General features: G+C 45.9%; 1 protein-coding gene across 1 annotated transcript in view; it reads left to right on the forward strand.

Annotated features, from left to right (window-relative positions):
* GALNT17 (polypeptide N-acetylgalactosaminyltransferase 17) overlaps positions 1–22095 on the forward strand; it is a 591258-nt gene that overhangs the window by 543042 nt on the left and 26121 nt on the right. The window contains exons 8-9 of the mRNA XM_054559161.2: positions 3829–3966; positions 11369–11464. Of these exons, the coding sequence (XP_054415136.1) occupies positions 3829–3966; positions 11369–11464 (234 nt within the window). The remainder of the gene's footprint in view (positions 1–3828; positions 3967–11368; positions 11465–22095) is intronic.

The raw sequence follows: 22095 nt of genomic DNA on the forward strand, positions 1-22095 counted from the left end.
ATAGCAAAACTCACAGATGCTCAAGTCCCTGATACAAAATGGTGTAGTGTTTGCACATAACCTAAGTATAACCTCCTGTGTGTGTATATATACTTATAAAATATATATTTATATAATATATAAAAATATATTATAAAAAATATATAAAATATATATTATAAAATATATAATATAAATATTTATATAAATTTTTTTTATGGCAGCACGAAGTTTTTTTTAATTTTATTTTTCCATTAGTTATCGGGGTACAGGTGGTATTTGGTTACATGAGTAAGTTCTTTAGTGGTGATTTGTGAGATCCTGGTGCACCCATCACCCGATCAGTATACACTGCACCATATTTGTTGTCTTTTATCCCTCGCCCCCCTCCCACTTTTCCCCTGAAGTCCCCAAAGTCCATTGTATCATTCTTACACCTTTGCGTCCTCATAGCTTAGCTCCCACATATCAGTGAAAACATACAATGTTTGGTTTTCCATTAGAATAATACTCTCGAATCTCATCCAGGTCGTTGCAAATACTGTTAATTTATTTTTTTAAGGGCTGAATCATCTCTAGATTACTTATAGATATTACAATGTAAATGCTGTGTAAATAATTCTTATGCTTTATTTGTATTTTTTTATTGTTGTATTGTTCTTACTGGGCTTTTAAAAAATATTTTCAGTCTGCAGTTGGTTGAACTGATGGATGCGGAAACCGTGGGTATAAAGGGTCGACTGTACCTTGTTTTCCTCAGCTGTAAAGTGAGGATAATAGCAGATTCTCCTTCTTGGGGTGATTGTAAGAACTAAATGAATTTATACATGTGGCATGCTGAGAGTAGCACCTGGCACAGAGTGCATTGTTCGTCCTATGCTGCACAGCAGGGTAACCTGCACCCTCAGCCACAGCTCAGTTTATCTCCTCAGCCAGAGCACCCATAGGTGTCTGAGCCATGCTGGAAAATCACCTGGAGTGGTGCCCATTGAGAGATGGCAGCCCCTATGTGTCAGGAGGCTAGAGCCCAGAACAGAAGAAATACGGTTGAATATGTGCCAGATTTGTGGGTCAAGAAGATAAAAGTGAAGAATTTATTCAATGTTGTTATAAGTTTTGAAATACATTCTCAAGAATTAAAAAACGCCTTCTGGACACTTAGCACTTTTTAGCTGTTAAGCAATAAGTGCTTTTAGCCATTGTTACTATTATGTAAAGATAGGTAACATTCGTTGAGCACTTACTATGTCCCAGGTACCTAGTAAGTCGTTATTTGTAATATCTTATTTAATTCTCATAACAACCTCATGACATAAGAACTGTCTGCCTCAGTTTCCTCATCTATAAACATGGATTATTAAAATTTACCTGATAGGACTCCCGTGAAGATAAAATAAGGCTGAGAACAGAGCTTAGCAAATATTAAGAGTTCCATAAATGCTAGTTTGATATGATGCTAGCTTGATAAATGCTAGTTTGTATTATGATGTTCATTTTACAGATGAAGGAATTGAAGCTATGAGAAGCTAAAAGGGGCTCGTTCAAGGTCCCACACAAAGCACATGGGCAGGGATGTCAGTTCAGGTCCTCATACAAAACCTCACCCCAGCCTTGTGAAATACTGAAATAGGTATTATTATTATTCCTGTTTTGTAAAGGGGAATTTTTTTTTTTTTTTTTGAGATAGGATCTCACTCTGTCACCTAGACTGGAGTGTAGTGGTACGATCTTGGTTCCCTGTAACCTCCATCTCCCAGGTTCAAGCCGTGCTCCCACCTCAGCCTCCTGAGTGACTGGGACCACAGGCGTGTGCCCCCTACCTGTCTAACTTCTGTATTTTTTGTAGAGACGAGGTTTTGCCAGGTTGCCCAGGCTGGTCTAGAACTCTTTGGCTCAAGCAATCCTCCCGCCTCAGCTTCCCAAATTGCTGGGATTACAGGCGTGAGCCACTGCACCTGGCCTCAAGTTTTGACCTGGAATGGTGGTGTGACTTAGAGTTACAAATAACTCAAGTCTTTTGAGTATAGCCAAGTGCTTTGTCCACGACTGCAGACAATCTCTGGTCCCAAATGCCAGTGGTAACCTACTAGGCTTTTAAAAAATGACCATTAGCTCACGCCTGTAATCCCAGCACTTTGGGAGGCCGAGGCGGGCAGATCACGTGAGGTCGGGAGTTCGAGACCAGCCTGACCAACATGGAGAAACCCTGTCTCCACTAAAAATGCAAAATTAGCTGGGCGAGGTGGTGCATGCCTTTAATTCCAGCTACTCTGGAGGCTGAAGCAGGAGAATCGCTTGAACCTGGGAGGCAGAGGTTGCAGTGAGCTGAGATCGCACCATTGCACTCCAGCCTGGGCAACAAGGGCCAGACACCATCTCAAAAAAAAAAAAAAAGACCATTTCATGAATCATGCTAAATAATATATTAAAACAAATAGTTAAAGGTTACTGCTCAGGGTTGTCTTTGAGGTTGAATAAGTTTGACATTTAAAGGGATTTCCCTTTAAAATCATTGTTTGACTGCCGAAGTGATCTTAATGACATAATTTGAAGTCTTCTCCCAGGCCCCCCAGTGCACCCTGTCTCTGCTAATTCCTGGCCATCTTGCAGCTGAGTCTGCGGAGTCATATTTCAGATACTTTATTTTCCCTGTCAGCACACAGCAGCCATTACAGGTTCATTTCTGTAAAAGCAGAGTGAATTATTCATTAGAATATCATTACAAGCTTTGCAATGGAAAATTATTTTCACTTCTGCATATAATGAATTTCGCAAAGAGCCAACAAAAGGAGAAATTTTGCAGGTATAGGAAAGAAAGACAGGAGGTGGTTGTAGGCATTTATTTTCTTGTCCTAATCAAATAATTCCTCTAATAATTGTCTCTGATAGTTACTAAGGAAATGCGGAAGAGAAGAAACTGAGAATGTAGGTCGTCAACATCAGCGTGTCCCAGAAATCCATTTGCACAGCAATTATAAGGATGGTTGACTTGTCTGGGACCTTTATTGCTGCAGGTTCCTGATTTTGCTCAGGAAGGAGGATTCCCTGGCCTGGGTCTGGATGAATCAAATAGGTCTCCTTAAACCACCTTTCTGGCCGGGTGCAGCGGCTCACACCTGTAATCTCAGCTCTCTGGGAGGCCGAGGCTGGCTGATCACTTGAGGTCAGGAGTTTGAGACCAGCCTGACCAACATGATGAGACCCACATGATGAAACCCCATCTCTAAATATAAAAATTATTCAGGCATGGTGATGCGAGCCTGGAATCCCAGCTACTGGGGAGGCTGAGGCAGGAGAATCGCTTGAACCCGGGAGGCCAAGGTTGCAGTGAGATGAGATCGTGCCACTGCATTCCAGCCTGGGTGATAGACTGAGACTCTGACTCAAAAAACAAAAGCAAAAACAAACACCCTTCTGAATAAGCATACGAGGCTTAAGATCTTTTTTTTTTTTTTTGAGACAGAGCCTCTCACTGTCACCTGGGCTGGAGTGCAGTGGCATGATCTCGGCTCACTGCAACCTCCACCTCCTGGGTTTAAGTGATTCTCGTGCCTCAGCCTCCTGAGTAGCTGAGATTACAGGTGCCCACCACCATGCCCCGCTAATTTTTTGTATTTTTAGTAGAGACGGGGGTTTCACCGTCTTGGCCAGGCTGGTCTCGAACTCCTGACCTCGTGATTCACCCACCTCCACCTCCCAAAGTGCTGGGATTACAGGCGTGAGCCACCGTGCCTAGCCCAGGCTTAAGATCTTCTATGTGAAGGTTTCCCTGAAAGTGACTCCACCTGTGCCCCACTCTGGCCAGAGCTCCATAGTCACTAACACCCCTTGGCTTCTCTCTCCTTTCAGAATCCGGGAATTGACATTGGTGATGTCTCCGAAAGAAGAGCATTAAGGAAAAGTTTAAAGTGTAAGAATTTCCAGTGGTACCTGGACCATGTTTACCCAGAAATGAGAAGATACAATAATACCGTTGCTTACGGGGAGGTAATTCAGACCGTGCATGCTTTTGGCTTGGAATGCTGTTCAATATGCTGTGGGTTGCTTCGCTGGGGAGAAATGGAGTTGCTCATTCATTCATTCAATGAGTGGTTTTTGGAGGTGCTGGCCCTGATAGCAAGATTCTCTCTAGCCGGGGGGTTGGGGTAGGGAACAAATGTGATGAATGTTACAGTGGACTATGGATAAAAGACTATGATAGTCTTCTTTGCCTGAGATATGTAGCAGATAATGAATCCTGTTTGGGAAATTTTGACTTTGAGGTCCTCTGGGACCTGTAAATGGAGATATTGAGCAGGAAGTTTGGATGTAAAGAGAAGCAGGAGGATTGGAGTCCTCCATTGCTCTGTGCTGTGGGCTGGAATCACTTATCAAAGAAAGGAGGAAATATTCTCAGATTGTCTATGGTGTGATCATATCACCTTTCTAAACCAGAAAGCAAAGCGATTTTTCTGTTATTACAAATACCATCAATATGCATTTGAGAACATTTTGAAAATAATAATACTAGGGATGAATATTTGAGTGCTTTTGAAGTACTGGACACCATTCTAACTGCTTTTTGCATACAAATTAATTTCACCTTCACCTTATGAGAGATTAGCATTATTTCTGTTTTCTTGATAAGAAAACTGCAACTTAGAGAAATTATCTAACTTACCTAAGGTCACAGAGCATATAAGTCATGAAGCCAAGATTGGACGTGGGGATCTGGATACCAGAGATAACGTGTACACTTTGATATATGGGCCTCTGGACTGTGTGTGTGTTTGTGTGTGTGTGTGTGCATGTGTGTGTATATGTGTGTGTGTGTGTGTGTATATACCCATGTATTTTTTTTACTAAAACCATTCCGTTCACAATGCCTAATAATTTGAAATTTTACTCAATAATATGGAGGATATATAAGTGTATCATGAAATATTTTTTGTCAGTAATTAATGGCCGCACGTGGTTCCACTTTTTGTGTAAGCTGGGCTTTGCTTGAGAACATAGACACTGGTGTCATTTCCAATTTTAAATATCACAAGTACCATTGCTGAGAACATCTTCGTATAGAAACACTCATGCATCCACCTCATTCTCCCTTGTGATGCCTGTTTGAGATGGAATCGGTGACACACAGTCAGGCCAAGGAGCAGGGAGCCAGGTGCTCTCAATTTGGCTGAGACACCCCATCAGCTCCGCAATCGGGTTTTCTTTCCTGGGACTCCCTGTGACTACCAGGTTAAAGCTAAGAAGAATCCCTTTGACTTAAGAGTATTTACATTTTTCTACAACTGTGGATTTTCCTATTCTTTGCCTGCTGCCTTTTATAGAAAATAAATCAACCACAGGTTAAGTCATCAGGGTGTAGAGTGGTGACCCTCCTGAGCTGGAATTTGGAATGGGATGCTCACGTCTTGCAAGGGCAGTCTCTAGGGCGGTTAGGGATACATGAAGACTAGAGCCAGCCTGCTGGGTTCAAATCCTAGTAGGCTGTTACCAGCTGTGTGGGTCTGCTTGGCAGCCATTCCCTCATCTATAAAATGGGAGGAAGGAGAGTATCTCCTCTATAGGGTTCCTGGGAGGATAAAATGAGCTGTGATGTGTGGAGTTCTTAGAATGGTACCTGGCATGGCCAAGCGCCGTGGCTCATGCCTGTAATCCTAGCACTTTAGGAGGCCAAGGTGGGTGGATCACTTGAAGTCAGGAGTTCAAGACCAGCCTGGCCAACATGGGGAAGTCCTGTCTATATAGATATATATAAAAAAACTAGCTGAGCGTGGTGGCTGGCGCAGGTAATCCCAACTACTCGGGGCTGAGGCAGGAGAATCGCTTGAACCCGATAGGCAGAAGTTGCAGTGAGCTGAGATCGCGCCACTGCACTCCAGCCTGGGCGATAGAGTGAGACTCTGTCTCATTAAAAAAAAAAAAAAAAAAGTTACCTGGCACACAACAGTAGTTATTAATAGATCTGAACTGTCTTGCCTTTTCTTCTCCAAAATAAAAGCATGAATTTTTTAAAATTATCAAAGTAAGATTAAATATAAAGGAAGAATCAAACAACAATGGGCAGTGAGTGGATTATTCCTAAGACAATAAGACAATTGGGTCAATTGCCTAGCTTTTTGGAAAATAAATCAATTTAGATTCTTACAGCTCACCATTTACCAAAGTAGATTTCAGATGAACTGTAGCATTACATGAAAGAAATAATAAAAGAACCATGCGGAAATAGTGATGAATCTGATCTCTGAATGAGGAAGGGCTTTCTAAGAATGAAATCCACGCAAGAAATCCAAAGGAAATGTGTCATGGATCCAAGCTCATAAATATTAAAATAATCTGTACATCAACTGAGTAGAGAAATAATACACCAAACTGGAAATACATATACCACAAATACTATAGATGAACAAATACCATTAATATATAATAAGCTTCGCAAGTTAAGTTAATTTTTTTTTTTTTTTTTTGAGACAGTCACCCAGGCTAGGGTGCAGAGGCACGATCTTGGCTCGCTGCAACCTCCATCTCCTGGGTTTTAGCAATTCTCCTGCCTCAGCCTCCCGAGTAGCTGGGATTACAGGCATATACCACCATGCCCGGCTAATTTTTGTGTTTTTGTAGAAATGAGGTTTTGCCATGTTGGCCAGGCTGGTCTTGAACTCCTGACCTCAAGTGATCCACTCGCCTCAGCCTCCCAAAGTGCTGGGATTACAGGCATGATTTTAAAAATTTGATTTAAACAGCAAAATAAAACACCCCCAAAGAAAAATAAACAAAGTACAAGGTCAGTTACACAAGAAAAAATACACATGGATGAAAAACACATGACAATTTCATAGTCAAAGAAAATAATTAAATACACAGAGGTTTTTTTTGTTTGTTTTTTTGTTTTCCTATCCGCAAATGAACAAAGTTTCATTTTTTGTGTTGATACTTTACAGGCAAGGCCTTAGTAATATGAAAAAAATCATATCTTCTGTGAGAGTGCAAATTGAAACAAGCCTTTTAAAAAGCAATTTGAGCCACATGTATTAAAAAGCTTGATAATGACAGTCATAGTTTCTTCTCCACTCATATCCCAAGCAAATAATCTGAAATAAGGACAAAGATTTGAGAGTAAAATTGTTCAGCTCAGACATGTTATTTTTGAGGAAATTTTTTTTTAAATTTAACTTGGAGATTAGTTGAATATAATGCATTCATGGTTGGAGATATTTTATAGCCGTTATAAATGGTGCGTACAAAAGTGTAATGACATGAGAAAAATATTGATACCAGAATGCTTAAGAGGAAAAAACTCAGGATGATAAAACTGAATTCGCTGCTATTTTAGATTGGAAGCAAGTGTGATAACAGCATTGGGAAATGGAGAAGATACTTATAATTACCTTGGGTAGTAAGTAGGACTTTGGGCAGTTTTGCGGGTGGGTACTTTGTCACGCTTTTCCAACTTTCACTAATGTTAGGTGATACTTTCTTCATTAGAAGAAAAATAGTTACTAAAAAGGAAATAATAAAAATGATGACCAGCCTGTGTCCTGCAGGCTGGAGTGCAGTGGCACAATCTTGGCTCACTGTAGCCTTGAACTCCTGGACTCAAGCTATTCTCCCACCTCAGCCTTCCAAGTAGCTGGGACTACAGGTACACATCATCACATCTGGCTAATTTAGTTTTTTTTGTTTTGTTTTGTTTTGTTTTTTTTGTAGAGGTCTCACTATGTTGCCAGGCTGGCCTTGAAGTCCTGAGCTCAAGCGATTCTCCCACTTCCGCCTCCCGAGTATCTGGGGCTATAGGCACAAACCACCTAGGCTAGAAGGCTGCCAGAGCTGCTGTGTACAGCTCCACAGTCTGTACACTGCACAACTCCAGGAGCTGCCTTTGACATCAACCACAGTATAAATGATGTCCCTTGAGCTGTACAGTGGGGGTGGCATTGGAGGTGACATTCTGATCATAGTCTGATTATTTGGAAAAGAGAAGGCTTTTGTTATTACAAACTTTCTTTTTAAAATAATAAAATCAATACATACATTCTATCGGAAATATAAAGATGAAAACTAAACTTACTCCAAATCCCAATTCCCAGATATAATCAATGTTAACATTTTAAAGCATCTGGTTCTATTACTCCTTCTCTACCTGCTGAGTATCACCATTTACAGATATATATATTTCAGATGGAATATAGTGTTAAATGAAAGAAACCAAATTAATCAAAAACCATTTTTTAAATAGCTCTTCCTTTTTTTTTTTTTTTTTTTTTTAAGAGATAGGGTCTTGCTCTGTTGCCCAGGCTGGAGTACAGTAGCATGATCATGACATACTATAGCCAAGAACTCCTCTGCTCAAGCAATCCTCCCACCTCAGCCTCCCTAGTAGCTGATACTACAGGTGTGAGCCACTGCTGTTGGCTCTAGACAACTTTTTTTTTTTTTGAGACACAACCTTGCTCTGTCACCCAAGATGGAATCCAGTGGCACAATCTCAGCTCACTGCAGCCTTAAACTCCTAGGCTGAAGCCACCCTCCCACCTCAGACTCCTGAGTAGCTGGGACTACAAGCACATGCCACCATGCCTAGCTAATTTTGTTTATTTTTTGTGAAGCTGGGGTCTCACTATGTTGCCCAGGCTTGTCTCAAACTCCTGACCTTAAGTGATCTTCCAGCCTCAGCCTCCCAAAGCACTGGGATTACAGGCGTGAGCCACCGCACCCAGCCCACATATGCTTTTAACGCTTAGGGCAGGAGTCACCTCCTCTTAGCAGTTATCTCTGAATCCTCGGAAGGGGTAAAGAAGTTCTCCTTGGCCGGTTGCAGTGGTTCACGCCTGTATTCCCAGCACTTTGGGAGGCCGAGGCAGGTGGATCACGAGGTCAGGAGATCGAGACCATCCTGGCCAATATGGTGAAACCCTGTCTCTACTAAAAATACAAAAATTAGCTGGGTGTGGTGGCACGTGCCTGTAATCCCAGCTACTTGGGAGGCTGAGGCACGAGAATCACTTGAACCCAGGAGGTGGAGGTTGCAGTGAGCTGAGATTGCGCAACTGCACTCCAGCTTGGTGACAGAGCAAGACTCTGTCTCAAAAATAAAAAATAAAAAAGAAGCTCTCCTTTTTGGCCCTAGCATATTTCAGACATTGCAGTAGACCGTGGACTACTTTAGGGCAGGGACTATGTTATTTATCTTTTGCTCGTTAAATTTAGCACAGTGCCAGGCACTTACCAGGCCTTCAATAAATATTTATTAAATTACTGAATAATAGATTTGATTGCAGAAACATTAGAACAAAGTTTAAAAGCCTGGAAAGTCTCAAATCATGATGAAAAGTAAATATTCTGTTAAAACATTCGTGTCCTTAATATGTAAAGAGCTCTTGGCCAGGCACAGTGGTTCACACCTGTAATCCCAGCACTTTGGGAGGCTGAGGTGGGAGAATTGCTTGAGGCCAGGAGATGGAGGCTGCAGTGAGCTATAATTGCACCCCTACACTCCAGCCTGGAGTACAGAGCAAGACCCTGACACTCAAAGAAAAAAAAAGGATTTAAAAATCTGCTCTGTAATCCCAGCACTTTGGGAGGCTGAGGTGGGCAGATCACGACATCAGGAGATAGAGACCATCCTGGCTTAACACGGTGAAACCCCATCTCTACTAAAAATACAAAAAAATTAGCCGGGCGTGGTGGCGGGTGCCTGTAGTCCCAGCTACTCGGGAGGCTGAGGCAGGAGAATGGCGTGAACCCAGGAGGCAGAGCTTGCAGTGAGCCGAGATCGCACCACTGCACTCCAGCCTGGGCGACAGAGCGAGATTCAGTCTTAAAAAAAAAATCTGCTCGAGTTGTCTGAGCCTAAACACAATTTGGGTACATAAAGAACAGAATGCTGGCCAGGTGCAGTGGTTCACCCCTATAATCCCAGCACTTTGTGAGGCCAAGGCAGGTGGATCACCTGAGGTCAGGAGTTCGAGATCAGCCTGGCCAACGTGGTGAAACCCCGTCTCTGCTAAAAATACAAAAAATTAGCTGGGCGTGGTAGCAGGCGACTGTAATCCCAGCTACTCAGGAGGCTGAAGCAGGAGTATCCGTTGAAACCCAGGAGGTGGAGGTTGCAGTGAGTCGAGATCGTGCCATTGCATTTCAGCCTGGGCAACAAGAGTGAAACTCTGTCTCAAAAAAAGAAAAGAAAAGAAAAAGAACAGAATGCCTTTTCCTCTCTTTGTTTCCATGGAGAATATAATCTGGAGGGGAATGAATATAGATGGAGGAGACCAGCAAGATTATCTTTTTCCCACCCATTGAGACCCTAGGGTGGTGGTGGGATGGATACCCACATAGATCACAGTGCACCCAGAGATCCAAATTAGATCAGTTCTCACATGCTCCCAAAGACCCATGCCTAGTTTCACGGGTGTTGCTTTGAGGACTTTTGTCTATTTCTTCCGTGGGTGCGTTCCAAACACCAAACACCTACAATGGTGCTTAGCACAGCATAGGTATCAGTAAATGTTTTTGAATATATAAATAGATACTGTTAGAGCATTTTATGATAGTAAGGTTTTAGGGTTTTTTTTCTTTCTTTTTTTTAGAAATAGGTCTTGCTCTGTTGCCCAGGCTGGAGTGAAGTGGTGCAATCATAGCTCACTGCAGCCTGGAACTCCTGGGCTCAAGCGATCCTCCCGTCTCATCCTCCTGAGTAGCTGGGACTACAAGTGTGTGCCACCATGGCTGGTTAATTAGTTTTAATGTTTTTGTAGAGATGGGGCCTCGCTATGTTGCCCATGTTGGTCTTGAACTCCTGGGATCAAGCGATCCTCCTGCCTCAGCCTCCCAAAGTGCTGGGATTATAGGCATGAACCACCATGTCCAGCCTAATTTGCTTTTAGGTTCTTCATGCCTTTATGCAAGTAATGACCTGAGAAGCTAATCTCTGATTACCCAGTTTATTAAAACCAATGTTGGTGCTAAAGCCCCCTTACAAGCCTAACCATCTGGATAACCGGATTTTACAAGCCACTTAGAAGCCTTAGAAGCCACTGAGAAGCTTAGAAGCCACTTAGAAGTTACAAAGCCATTTAGAAGCCTAAGATCTGGGTAACCAGTGCTCCTATATGCAGAAGTTCCCTGAGATTGCCTTTCATGTTAGGAATGGAGGTGCTGTGAGGGTGGGGGGCAAGCTGCCCAGGACACGGTCAGAGACCTAGCATCCATGCCATCCACCTTAAGACTTGATTTTTCTGCTAAGGTGATCACCACACAGACTTGAGCCCCGGTCCTTACTTAGACGCCTGTGTGGTCTTCCCATCATGAAGTTGGAACCAAGGCATGGTAGAACAGTGACTCGGCATCCACACCTCCACTAGCTGAGCTCTGATGGGTCGTGTTGTGTCTATTCTTGCAGCTTCGCAACAACAAGGCAAAAGACGTCTGCTTGGACCAGGGACCGCTGGAGAACCACACAGCAATATTGTATCCGTGCCATGGCTGGGGACCACAGGTAGGAGCTCGTCTCTGACTAGGAAGGAAGTAAAATCACCATCTCTGGCCCACAGAGGCCTTGCAGGCCTTCTGGATAAACTTTTTTGCTGTCTACCTTGGTAGTTATTTATTCTGAGATTTTAAGCAAAAGGTGGGAATCTTTCTGGCTATTTCTGTAAAGAAGCTAGGGAAAAAATTCATAAGTGGTTGTTGGATCGCGAAGTTTTTTTGTTTTTTTTTTGAGATGGAGTCTCACTCTGTCCTCCAGGCTGGAGTGCAGTGGTGTGATCTTGGCTCACTGCAACCTCTGCCTCCCAGGCTCATGCGATTCTCCTGCCTCAGCCTCCCAAGTAGCTGGGATTACAGGCACATGCCACTGCGCCTGGCTAATTTTTGTATTTTTAGTAGAGATGGGGTTTCACCATTTGGCCAGGCTGGTCTCAAACTCCTGGCCTCAAGGGATCCGCCCACCTTGGTCTCCCAAAGTGCTGGCATTACAGGCGTGAGCCACTGTGACCGGCCGCACCAGTGCAGATATTAACAGGATCCATGTGCAGGTTTCCTAGGTGAATAAGTAAGTCACAATGTGCATATTTCAAAGGTAGATAAGTCGCAGAGTCATTTGCTAACATGCAAATATATACCATATGTGCATGTGCTGTCATTATAACCAAATCTACCTGCTTACGACTTCAGAGAAACAATTAGCAAATTTCTTCACTAGAATCTGATTGACACATCCATCCTGAAGGAGCATCATTAGTTTGGTTGTAAGTACAAGCTGGACCATAAGTGCTGGTTCAAGAGCAAACAACTGAGGGGAAGGAGGAGAATGTTTGCAGAGTGTCTTTAAAAAAAAAATCAAATGCATGGCTTCATTTATTCATTCATTCATTCACTCAACTAATATGTCTTGATCACCTACTCTAAAATGCAGGAGCTTTTCAGAGAACATGTGTGATAACCTGAAAAGAGCAAAGTGATTAACCAACAAGTAAAAACAGAGTCTTGATAAATGAATTTCCTTTGATGGCTTTATGCTAGCCAGTGGTGTGTGTGCACAGGTGTGCGTGTGTGTGTGTGGGTGTGTGTACACAAAGAGCTTAGCAGAAATTCCCTAAGGTTGGGAGAAAACACATCCAAAAATGTCACTAGTCTTGACATTCATCAAAATTTAAAACATTACATCAACCAGTAGTAGAAAAAGGCAAGCCACCAACTAGGAAAACATTTATATTTCAATTTCAGAGGACCACTGAAGGTGGGTTGTAAGTCAGGCTCACAGATCCTCTCTCCGGGGCTCAGTTTGTTGGTCTGTAAGAGGAGCTACCCTGTAAACACCCTTCATCTCTCGTGTTCTGTGAATGCCCACACTCATGTGCAAAGTTGCCTTCATCAGTTACACTCATCCCCACACGTGCCCGTATCAAGGCTCACAGGTTTTTCTTTTTTTTTTTTTTTTTTTTTTTTTTTGAGACGGAGTTTCACTCTTTCGCCCAGGCCAGACTGCAGTGGCACTATCTTGGCTCACTGCAAGCTCGGCCTCCCGGGTTCACGCCATTCTCCTGCCTCAGCCTCCTGAATAGCTGGGACTACAGGTGCCCGCTACTGCACCCGGCTAATTTTTATGTATTTTTAGTAGAGACGGGGTTTCACCGTGTTAGCCAGGATGGTCTCGATCTCCTGACCTTGTGATCCGCCTGCCTTGGCCTCCCAAAGTGCTGGGATTACAGGCGTGAGCCACCGTACCCGGCCAAGGCTCACAGGTTTTTCTCTGTGTGTAGTGGTTTTCATTCCCCTGAGGTCAGCTGTGTACCTTCTGCCACATCACTGCAGGTAGTTCTCATTGTCCAGATGGATACTCACCCTTCCTCCTAAGGTGGGTGAGCAATGCCAGACAGGTTACTGTTTAAATCCTCAGCCCTTCGATCCTTGCAGCAACTCTGGGAAGTAGGCAGGCAGCATGAGGAAACGGAGGCACAGAGGGGCAAGTGCCTGTGAGCAAAGCAACCTAGAACCCAGGCCTTCCAGCACAGCCAAGCATTTTATACTATTTATTTATTTATTTATCTATTTTTTTTTTAGACTGAGTCTTTCTCTGTCACCCAAGCTGGAATGCAGTGCCACGATCTCAGCTCAGTACAACCTCCACCTTCTGGGTTCAAGCGATTCTTCTGCCTCAGCCTCCTGAGTAGCTGAGATTACAGGCTTGCACCACCCTGCCCCAGCTAATTTTTGTATTTTTAGTAGAGATGGGGTTTCACCACATTGGCCAGACTGGTCTCGAACTGCTGACATCAAGTGATCCACCACCTCGGCCTCCCAAAGTGCTGGGATTACAGGCATGAGCTTCCACCCTGGGCCAAGCACAGCCAAGCATTTTAAAGTCAAATTATCACCTGAGGTCAGGAGTTTGAGACCAGCCTGGCCAACATGGCAAAACCCTGTCTCTATTGGCCGGGTGTGGTGGCTCACACCTGTAATCCCAGCGCTTTGGGAGGCTGAGGTGGGTGGATCATGAGGTCAGGAGATCGAGGCCATCCTGGCTAACACGGTGAAACCCTGTCTCTACTAAAAATACAAAAAATTAGCCGGGCATGGTGGTGGGCGCCTGTAGTCCCAGCTACTCGGGAGGCTGAGGCAGGAGACTAGCGTGAACCCAGGAGGCAGAGCTTGCAGTGAGCCAAGATCGCGCCACTGCACTCTAGCCTGTGCTACCGAGTGAGACTCTGTCTCAAAAAAAAAAATTAGCCAGGCATAGTGGCGGGCGCCTGTAATCCCAGCTACTGGAGAGGCTGAGGCAGGAGAATCACTTGAACCTGAGAGGTGGAGTTTCAGTGAGCCGAGATCATGCCAGCGCACTAGAGCCTGGGCGACAGAGCGAGACTCCATCTCAAGAAAAAAAAAAAAAGTCAAATGCGATCCATTTAAATCCAAGTTATTTATGGAGCACCATCACCATCTACAATTGGAGAAAAGTGCCCGTAAGGAGCAGGAGATTGGCTGGGAAGCCTAGACCACCTCCTCTCCCTGAAGGTTCTCTGTAGGGAAATGGGGATGCGCATGGAAAGCAATATGAGCTACAGAATCTATGCAGGTGGCTGTGATGGCTGAGGCGGGAGGACTGCTTGAGGCCAGGAGATTGAGACCAGCCTGGGTAACATAACAAGACCCCCGCCTCTACAAAAAATATATAAAATGAGTTGGGTGTGGTGGCACACGACTCAGGAAGCTGAGGCGAGGGGATCACTTGAACCCAGGACTTCAAGGCTGCAGTGAGCCATAATCATGCCACTGCACTCCTGGGTGACAGAGTGAGACCTTGTCTCTTAAAAAAAGAAAAAAATAAGTGCACGTCTTCATTCATTCATTCACTCAACTAACATGTCTTGATTACCTACTCTAAAATGCTAGGCACCACTGTAACACAGGCAGCTGGTATGATATAGTCTTTGCTCTCAAATTGTTTACCCTTGAAGGGGGGGGACTAGAAAAGAGGCAGGAAATCTACAGTAGAATAAGTGTAACCCAGGGAGGTGGGAGGTAGCCCAGTTTGGCTAGAACTTTGAATGCAAGAGGGAAGGGAGTGCTGAAAGAGAAGGCAGCAGAGAGGTGGAGAGCAGATGGTGAGAGACCTAAGGAGGCCTGCACCAAGACTCCAGCCTGCACGCTGCAGTGGGCAGCAGAATCGTCCCCAAGGCTGTGACAACACCAGCTCCTAGGCCCCATCCCCAGAGTTTTTGGGTCAGATCTCCGGTGGGGTCTGAGAGTTTGCTTTTGTTTTCTCCTTCCTTTCTTTCTTTTTTTCTTTTTCCCTCCCTCCCTCCCTCCCTCTCCCTCTCTCCCTCTCTCCCCCCCTCTCTCCCTTCCTCCCTCCCTCTCTCCCTTCCTCCCTCCCTCTCTCCCTTCCTCCCTCCCTCTCTCCCTTCCTCCCTCCCTCTCTCCCTTCCTCCCTCCCTCTCTCCCTCTCTCCCTCCCTCTCTCCCTTCCTCCCTCCCTCCCTTCCTCCCTTCCTTCCTTTCCTTCCTTCCTTTCTCTCTCTCTCCCTCCCTCCTTCCTTTCTTCCTTTCCTTTTCTTTCCTTTCCTTTCCTTTCTTTCTTTTCCTTCCATCCTTCCTTCCTTGCCTCCCCCTTCCTTTCTTCCTTCCTTCCTTCTCCCCTTCCTTTCTTCCTTTCCTTTCCTTTTCCTTCCTTCCTTCCTTTTCTTCCTTCCTTCATTTTCTTCTTTCTTTTTTAAGAGATAGGGTCTTGCTGTGTTACCCAGGCTGGAGTGCAATGGTGTGATTACAGCTCACTGCAGCCTCAACCTCCTGGGCTTAAGTGCTTCTCCTGCCTCAGCCTGCTTAGTAGCTGGGTCTAAAGGCAGATGCCACCATGTTCCACTCAATTTTCCATTTTTTTGTAGAAATAGAGTCTTACTATGTTGCCTGGGCTTGTCTTGAACTCCTGGCCTCAAGGGATCCTCCCACCTTGGCCTCCCAGTGTGCTGGGATTACAGGCGTGAGCCTCAGCACCCAGCCCCAGTTTTGCATTTCCAGCTGATTTCTAGGTGATGCTGATGCTGCTGGTTTGAGGAAATGCGACTTGATCCAGAGGATGTCAGGGAGCCACTGGAAGGCTCACCTGGGGGGTGGGAGAGGTGATACGTTTAGAGGGTGTGATATGTTCCAGAGGGGACTATCTAAGAAGCTATGTCTTGGAATAGACCAAATGAAAAGCCCCAGCTAGTCTCGGGCTGAGATGGCCAAGAGTTGGATATAGCGACTTGTGGTACTGAGCCTAGAGGACTTGAAGAAAGGGGACACAGAGGGTGGGAGGCAGGGCCCAGCACACTCCCCACACCACCTTCCCAGGATACCCACAGCCTCTGGCCCAGGCAGCAAGATCCCAGAGGCTGAGCCTAGGGCAGTCCCACTCCTGGGCCCCATGGCCGTGCCGGATCATCCTTTTAGGCAATTACTCCAAGAGCAGCTGTGAAAAGAACACTTAACTCCCAGACTTCTTTGTTCAATCTTCCGAATAAGTCACATTTGAATGGCGCACTTATTAACGGTGACATAATAGAGGCTATCCCAGTTAGATACTGGCATGATCAAAAACTGCTCCGAGGACGTCCACTCGTCCTGTGAATGTGGAACAAAGTAAAGATGGTCTGATCCCATAGCTTCCCCATGTGGCTCTAAGCAGTTGCATTTTGCTTTGGGTGTTTCAGGGGAAGGTTTTGTTTTTGTTTATTTGTTTGTTTGTTTTGTTTTGTTTTATTTCAGAGGGAGTCTCGCTCTGTCACCCAGGCTGGAGTGTAATGGCGCGATCTCGGGTCACTGCAACCTCCGCCTCCTGGGTTCAAGCGATTCTCCTGCCTCAGCCTTATGAGTAGTTGGGATTACAGGCACCCACCACCATACCCAGCTAATTTTTGTATTTTTAGTAGAAATGTTGTTTTGCCATGTTGGTCAGGCTGGTCTCAAACTCCTGACCCCAGGTGATCCACCCACCTTGGCCTCCCAAAGTGCTGGGATTACAGGCATGAGCCACTGCGCCCGGCCTCAGGGGAAGGTTTTTAAAGCCACTCAGGAAGCACTTGGGTGAACCTGAGGGCTGGGATGTTAAGGTGGCAGTGTCTGCCTTCTGTGGCCTTGTAGCCCCCCCGCACCATCCCCATCTGTCTACCTCAGCATCTTTAACACCTTTGTGATGCCTACACCTCCAGACATAGTCTGGGGCAGACTGATGTGAACTTGACCTTCCTTACCTTTCTGTCTGGAGCCTTTATTCCTCTATAGGCCCTCCCTCAAGCTTCTGCCCAGTGGGACCCTGATAGACTAGCAGGAATGCCTGGATGGCATAATTTCAGGACAACGTGGTCGGAACTTTTTTTTCTTTTCTTTTCTTTTTCTTTTCTTTTTTTAGAGACAAGGTCTCACTCTGTCACCCAAGCTGGAGTCCAGTGGCACAATCATAGCTCACTGCAGCCTTGACCTCCTGGGCTCAAGAAATCCTCCCATCTCAGCCTCTCAAGTAGCTGGGATTACAGGCATGCATCACCACACCCAGCTAATTTTTTAAAAAAGTTTTTCGTAGAAATAGGGGTCTCCCTATGCTTCCCAGGCTGATCTGCAACTCCTGACCTCAAGCAATTCTCTTGCCTCCACCTCCCAAAGTGCTGAGGCTACAGGTGTGAGCCCCTGTGCTTGAGCCTGTGGTTAAAATTTAATGAGGGCTTTCACTCTGAAGGTGACCACCTCCTGACTCCCTCCCCAGGCAGGAGGCAGACATCAAGTCTCCTTTCCCGCTGGGAGCTTAGTGGCACTCCCAGCATGGTGTGACACCTTTGTTAGGAAATGGCTGGGTTTCATCTTTCCCAGCTCCACCTGTGTGCGGAACTTTTCCAAGTGAAAGCTCCTGCCATGGAGCTGATTAGATTGAGTTGATTTAGAACGGCAAACCGGATTAGGCTGCTCATGGCTCCCCCTGGCTCTGGGATGGACACTTGTTAAGTGGGCCCCGGCTGCTTTCCGTCAGCTGCTTTTTAAAAAGTCAATCTGATGTTGCTTTCTGTCCAGCCACGTGTCCTGAATTAGAGAACACTTGGCGTGGCTCTCCAGCTGCCAGGCGGTCCCTCTACTCACTCATCAAAGCTTCCCTGCTTCCCAAACCCACTCCTGTGCAAGGAGTCCTGTCACCCAACTGGAATCCTTCTAAACTGCTTCCCAAAATGCCGTGGGTGCAAACAGCGGCAGAATCAGAGCTCCCGTAACCAGGCAGCTCCCAGCAGAAGGAATTGGTGCTCCACGGACATCGCTAGCTTAATTAATGGACTCTATGTTGTAATTTATTATCAAACAGCAATTAAACAGAGATAAAATAGGCACTGAGGAGGGTAATTTCCTGTCTTGTAGCATGTGTTTGTCAACAAGATGTTCCCGGCCACTCAGAGAGCCTTGCTTGCTCGGAAATGTCTGTCGCCTCGGTTTTGGCTGATTACTAATTAGAATTAGACAAACATCTGCTTCTTTTTGGAAGCCTGAGTTTTATTTAAAAATAGAATGTCAAGGCCGGGCGCACTGGCACACGCCTGTAATCCCAGCACTTTGGGAGGCCAAGGCGGGTGGATCACTTCCGGTCAGGAGTTTGAGACCAGCCTGGCCAACATGGTGAAACCTCGTCTCTACTAAAAATACAAAAATTAGCCAGGCGTGGTGGCGGGCGCCTGTAATCCCAGCTACTCCGGGAGGCTGAGGCAGGAGAATCACTTGAACTCAGGAGGCGGAGGTTGCAGTGAGCCGAGACCATGCCACTGCACTCCAGCCTGGGCAACAGAGCAAGACTCTATCTCAAAAAAAAAAAAAAAAAAACCATCAAGGATGCAGTAGCAGCCTTAGTGTTGGCTTGAACCCATTTGGAGCAGAAGTTCTTATCTAAGGAGACCCACAGACCCCCAGTTCTACCAGGCTGTTGCCCTCCTGCGCCCAGGCCCAGGGTGGGTCCCCAAGCTAGAGCAACCACAATGAAACCAGAACACTTTGGCTGCCCTGCATGGAGAGCACCCTCCTCTGCCAGGCCCTTCTTGCTACACCTCTCCAAACAGCTGGTCAACCTTCTTCAGCCACAGCTTCTGATTTCTCCAGAAAGGCAAAGGTGCTATCAGGAAGAAAGAGGGGGCTAGAGGTAGTGCTGACCCCAGGGACCCACTGTGGCATCTTTCTCAGCCCTGAATGCCCCCGATGGCTCTGCATCTGCTCTCTCGGGTCCCTGCAGCTGACCCGCAGCCCAGGGTTTGACAGTGCGGCATACAATGGACTCTGGCCCCAGAGCCACGTTTTCCAGCCCCTGCCTAGGGACAGCTCTGAACACTCTGGGCCAGGGCTGGGCTGTGTTAAAGAACAAAAATGCTGACAATAAGACCCATATCTGGTTTTGGTGACATGTTTAATCCTTCCAACTACTCTGTCTGGTAAATAGTAACCTCCTCCCATCCCCCCGACTTTATTTTTTATTTGAGATAGGGTCTTGTTCTGTCACCTAGGCTGGAGTACAGTGGTGCAATCATAGCTCGCTGCAGCCTCAAACTCCTGGGTTCAAGAAATCCTCCTGCTTCAGCTTCCAGAGTAACTGGGACTACTGGTATGAACCACCACGCCCAGCTAATTTTTCTATTTTTTTGTAAAGATGGGGTCTCACTATGTTGCCCAAGCTGGTCTCGAACTCCCGACCTCAAGCTGTCCTCCCTCCTTGGCCTCCCAGAGTGCTAGGATTATGGATGTGAGCCACCTTGCCTGGCACCACCTGCTTTTTTTTTTTTTTTATTAATGAGAACATGGAGATTCAGATAGGGCAATGCCAGCTGTCAAACGAATGTCCCATATCTTTTAGTCTTGGGTACTCTGGTCTGCATCTGGTGAATTCTGGAGAGCACTTCATATCCTTGAGCCCTTCAGTGTTCTCCAGGTCACAGCAAAACACAGTGGAAGGACTCATAGGAAGCAGAGAGGAATGGAACGTGAAAGCCCAGGTGCAGAGGCTGAAATCACGAGGCACATTTCAGGAAAGAATCACACAGTTGGCAGAAGCAGGTGGTTCAGGGTGGCCCAAAAGGGACAGAGTATGGAGATCCGCCAGTGCTGGGATCAAGGGCTGGGGCTTCCACTCAGCATCTCAGGTGTGGTCCACTGACCCAGTGAACCCTCTGGGGGCTTACTGCAACTGCCTCTTCCAGAGTCCAACCCCAGACCTAGTGGAGGTGGAGCCTAGGATTCCACATCGAAACAAGCATTGGCAGGTGCTTTTCTTTTTCAATGCACAACTATTTATTGAGCATCTATTTTGAGGGCTTGTTTGGGGGTTCTTGCAAGGGAGCACAGATACTCGTATACCCTTGACCAAAGACTGGTCTTCCTCTGTTGGGGATGGTCATCCTCTTCGACCAAGCATGCAGTTTCAGGAGGGATGCACGTGGAGGGGTGAGGGAGAAAGGGGACACCCGCCTAGCCAGCCAGATCAGCTGAATCAACCCTGGCGATCAATGGGGTGACAGATGTTGCAGCCAGATCACCCTCACATCCAACTGAGCATCTATTTTGGATAAGGCTATGTGTTAGGCCATATAGGTGGTGATCATATGTCCCTGTCTGCCCAGGACAGGCCCTGTTTAGGCCTAGTATCCCAGCTTAATATTTTTTTTTTAATTTATAACACTATCTTAGTTTTTTATGTAATTGAGGTTCTTGGTTTTTTGGGGGGGGTTTTGTTTGTTTGTTTGTTTGTTTGAGATGGAATCTCGCTCTTTCACCCAGGCTGGAGTGCAGTAGCGTGATCTTGGCTCACTGCAACCTCCGTCTCCTGCATTCGAGCGATTCTCCTGCCTCAGCCTCCTGAGTAGCTGGGATTACAAGGCACCTGCCACCACACCTGGCTAATTTTTATATTTTTAGTAGAGATGGGGTTTCACCATGTTAGCCAGGCTGGTCTTCAACTCCTGACCTCAGGTGATCCACCCGCCTCAGCCTCCCAAAGTTCTGGGATTACAGGCGTAAGCCACCGCGCCCGGCCTATTTACTCTTTATAATGTATAATTTTGCAGGTGTTAGCAAGCACATATGATCAAGTAATCACACCATAATCAAGATACAGAGCAGTTCAGTATTCCCCTGAACCTCTGTGTAGTTCACTCCTCCCTCTGCCCACATACGCTTTTTAAAAAGATTTATTTTGTTTAGAGACAGCATCTCACTCTGTCACCCAGGCTGGAGCACAGTGGTGCCACCAGAGCTCACTGTGGCCTTGAACTCCTGGGCTCAAGCAATCCTGCTGCCTTAGCCTCCTGAGTAGCTGGGATTACAGTCACACACCACCATACCAGGCTTTTTTTTTTTTTTTTAATTTTTGTAGAGAGAGGGATCTCACTGTGTTGCCCAGGCTGGTCCCAAACTCCTGGGCTCAAGTGATCCGCCCACCGCTGCCTCCCAAAGTGCTGGGATTATAGGTATAAGCCAGCGCTCCCAGCCTTCCACATACTTTTATACACATCACAATCACTTTTGAGGACCATAGTTGAGAGAGTGTTCATAGAAGTTACCTGTGCACCTGCACATGTTGAAACCTAACACGTTCCTGCAAATTCTGATGCAGCTTTGTCCCCGAACTGAGACTCATTGCCCCTCCACAGCCCATACCATGGACAAGGTGTGACTAGCAGGGTCCACAAGAAATGGCCCTGGAGACTTCAACAGGCACCCTTTGAAACAGCTACTGGCTGTAATGAGATGTTCGTAGGGCGAGGTGTGCACTGTGGGAAGGAATTGAGGGTGGGAGTCCTTGTTGGAAGGTGTCAAGCTCTGTTCCCAGGACCTTTCTGATTCAGTAGGCTCAGGGGAGGACATTAGTGACCTCTCCTCTGTGTGTCCTCCCTGTCAATACATTTTCCTCCTCTTCTCCGTCCTTTTCCGAGAGACTCACATTTCTTCTCTCAGTTAATTCATCACCAAAATGACAGATGAGATTCTTTTATCTTGTAATTAAATTCAATGTGATCTTGGACTCATCCTCTGATGGCTTCATCTTTTAAGCGATACATCATCCAAACACTTTGTCATTATGATGCATTGTGCCAATAAGGCACCCGTCCCCTGCTGGCATGACGGGGCTCTGGCG

Source organism: Pongo abelii, chromosome 6 (genome assembly GCF_028885655.2).
Source record: "Pongo abelii isolate AG06213 chromosome 6, NHGRI_mPonAbe1-v2.0_pri, whole genome shotgun sequence".
NCBI classification, from domain to species: domain Eukaryota; kingdom Metazoa; phylum Chordata; class Mammalia; order Primates; family Hominidae; genus Pongo; species Pongo abelii.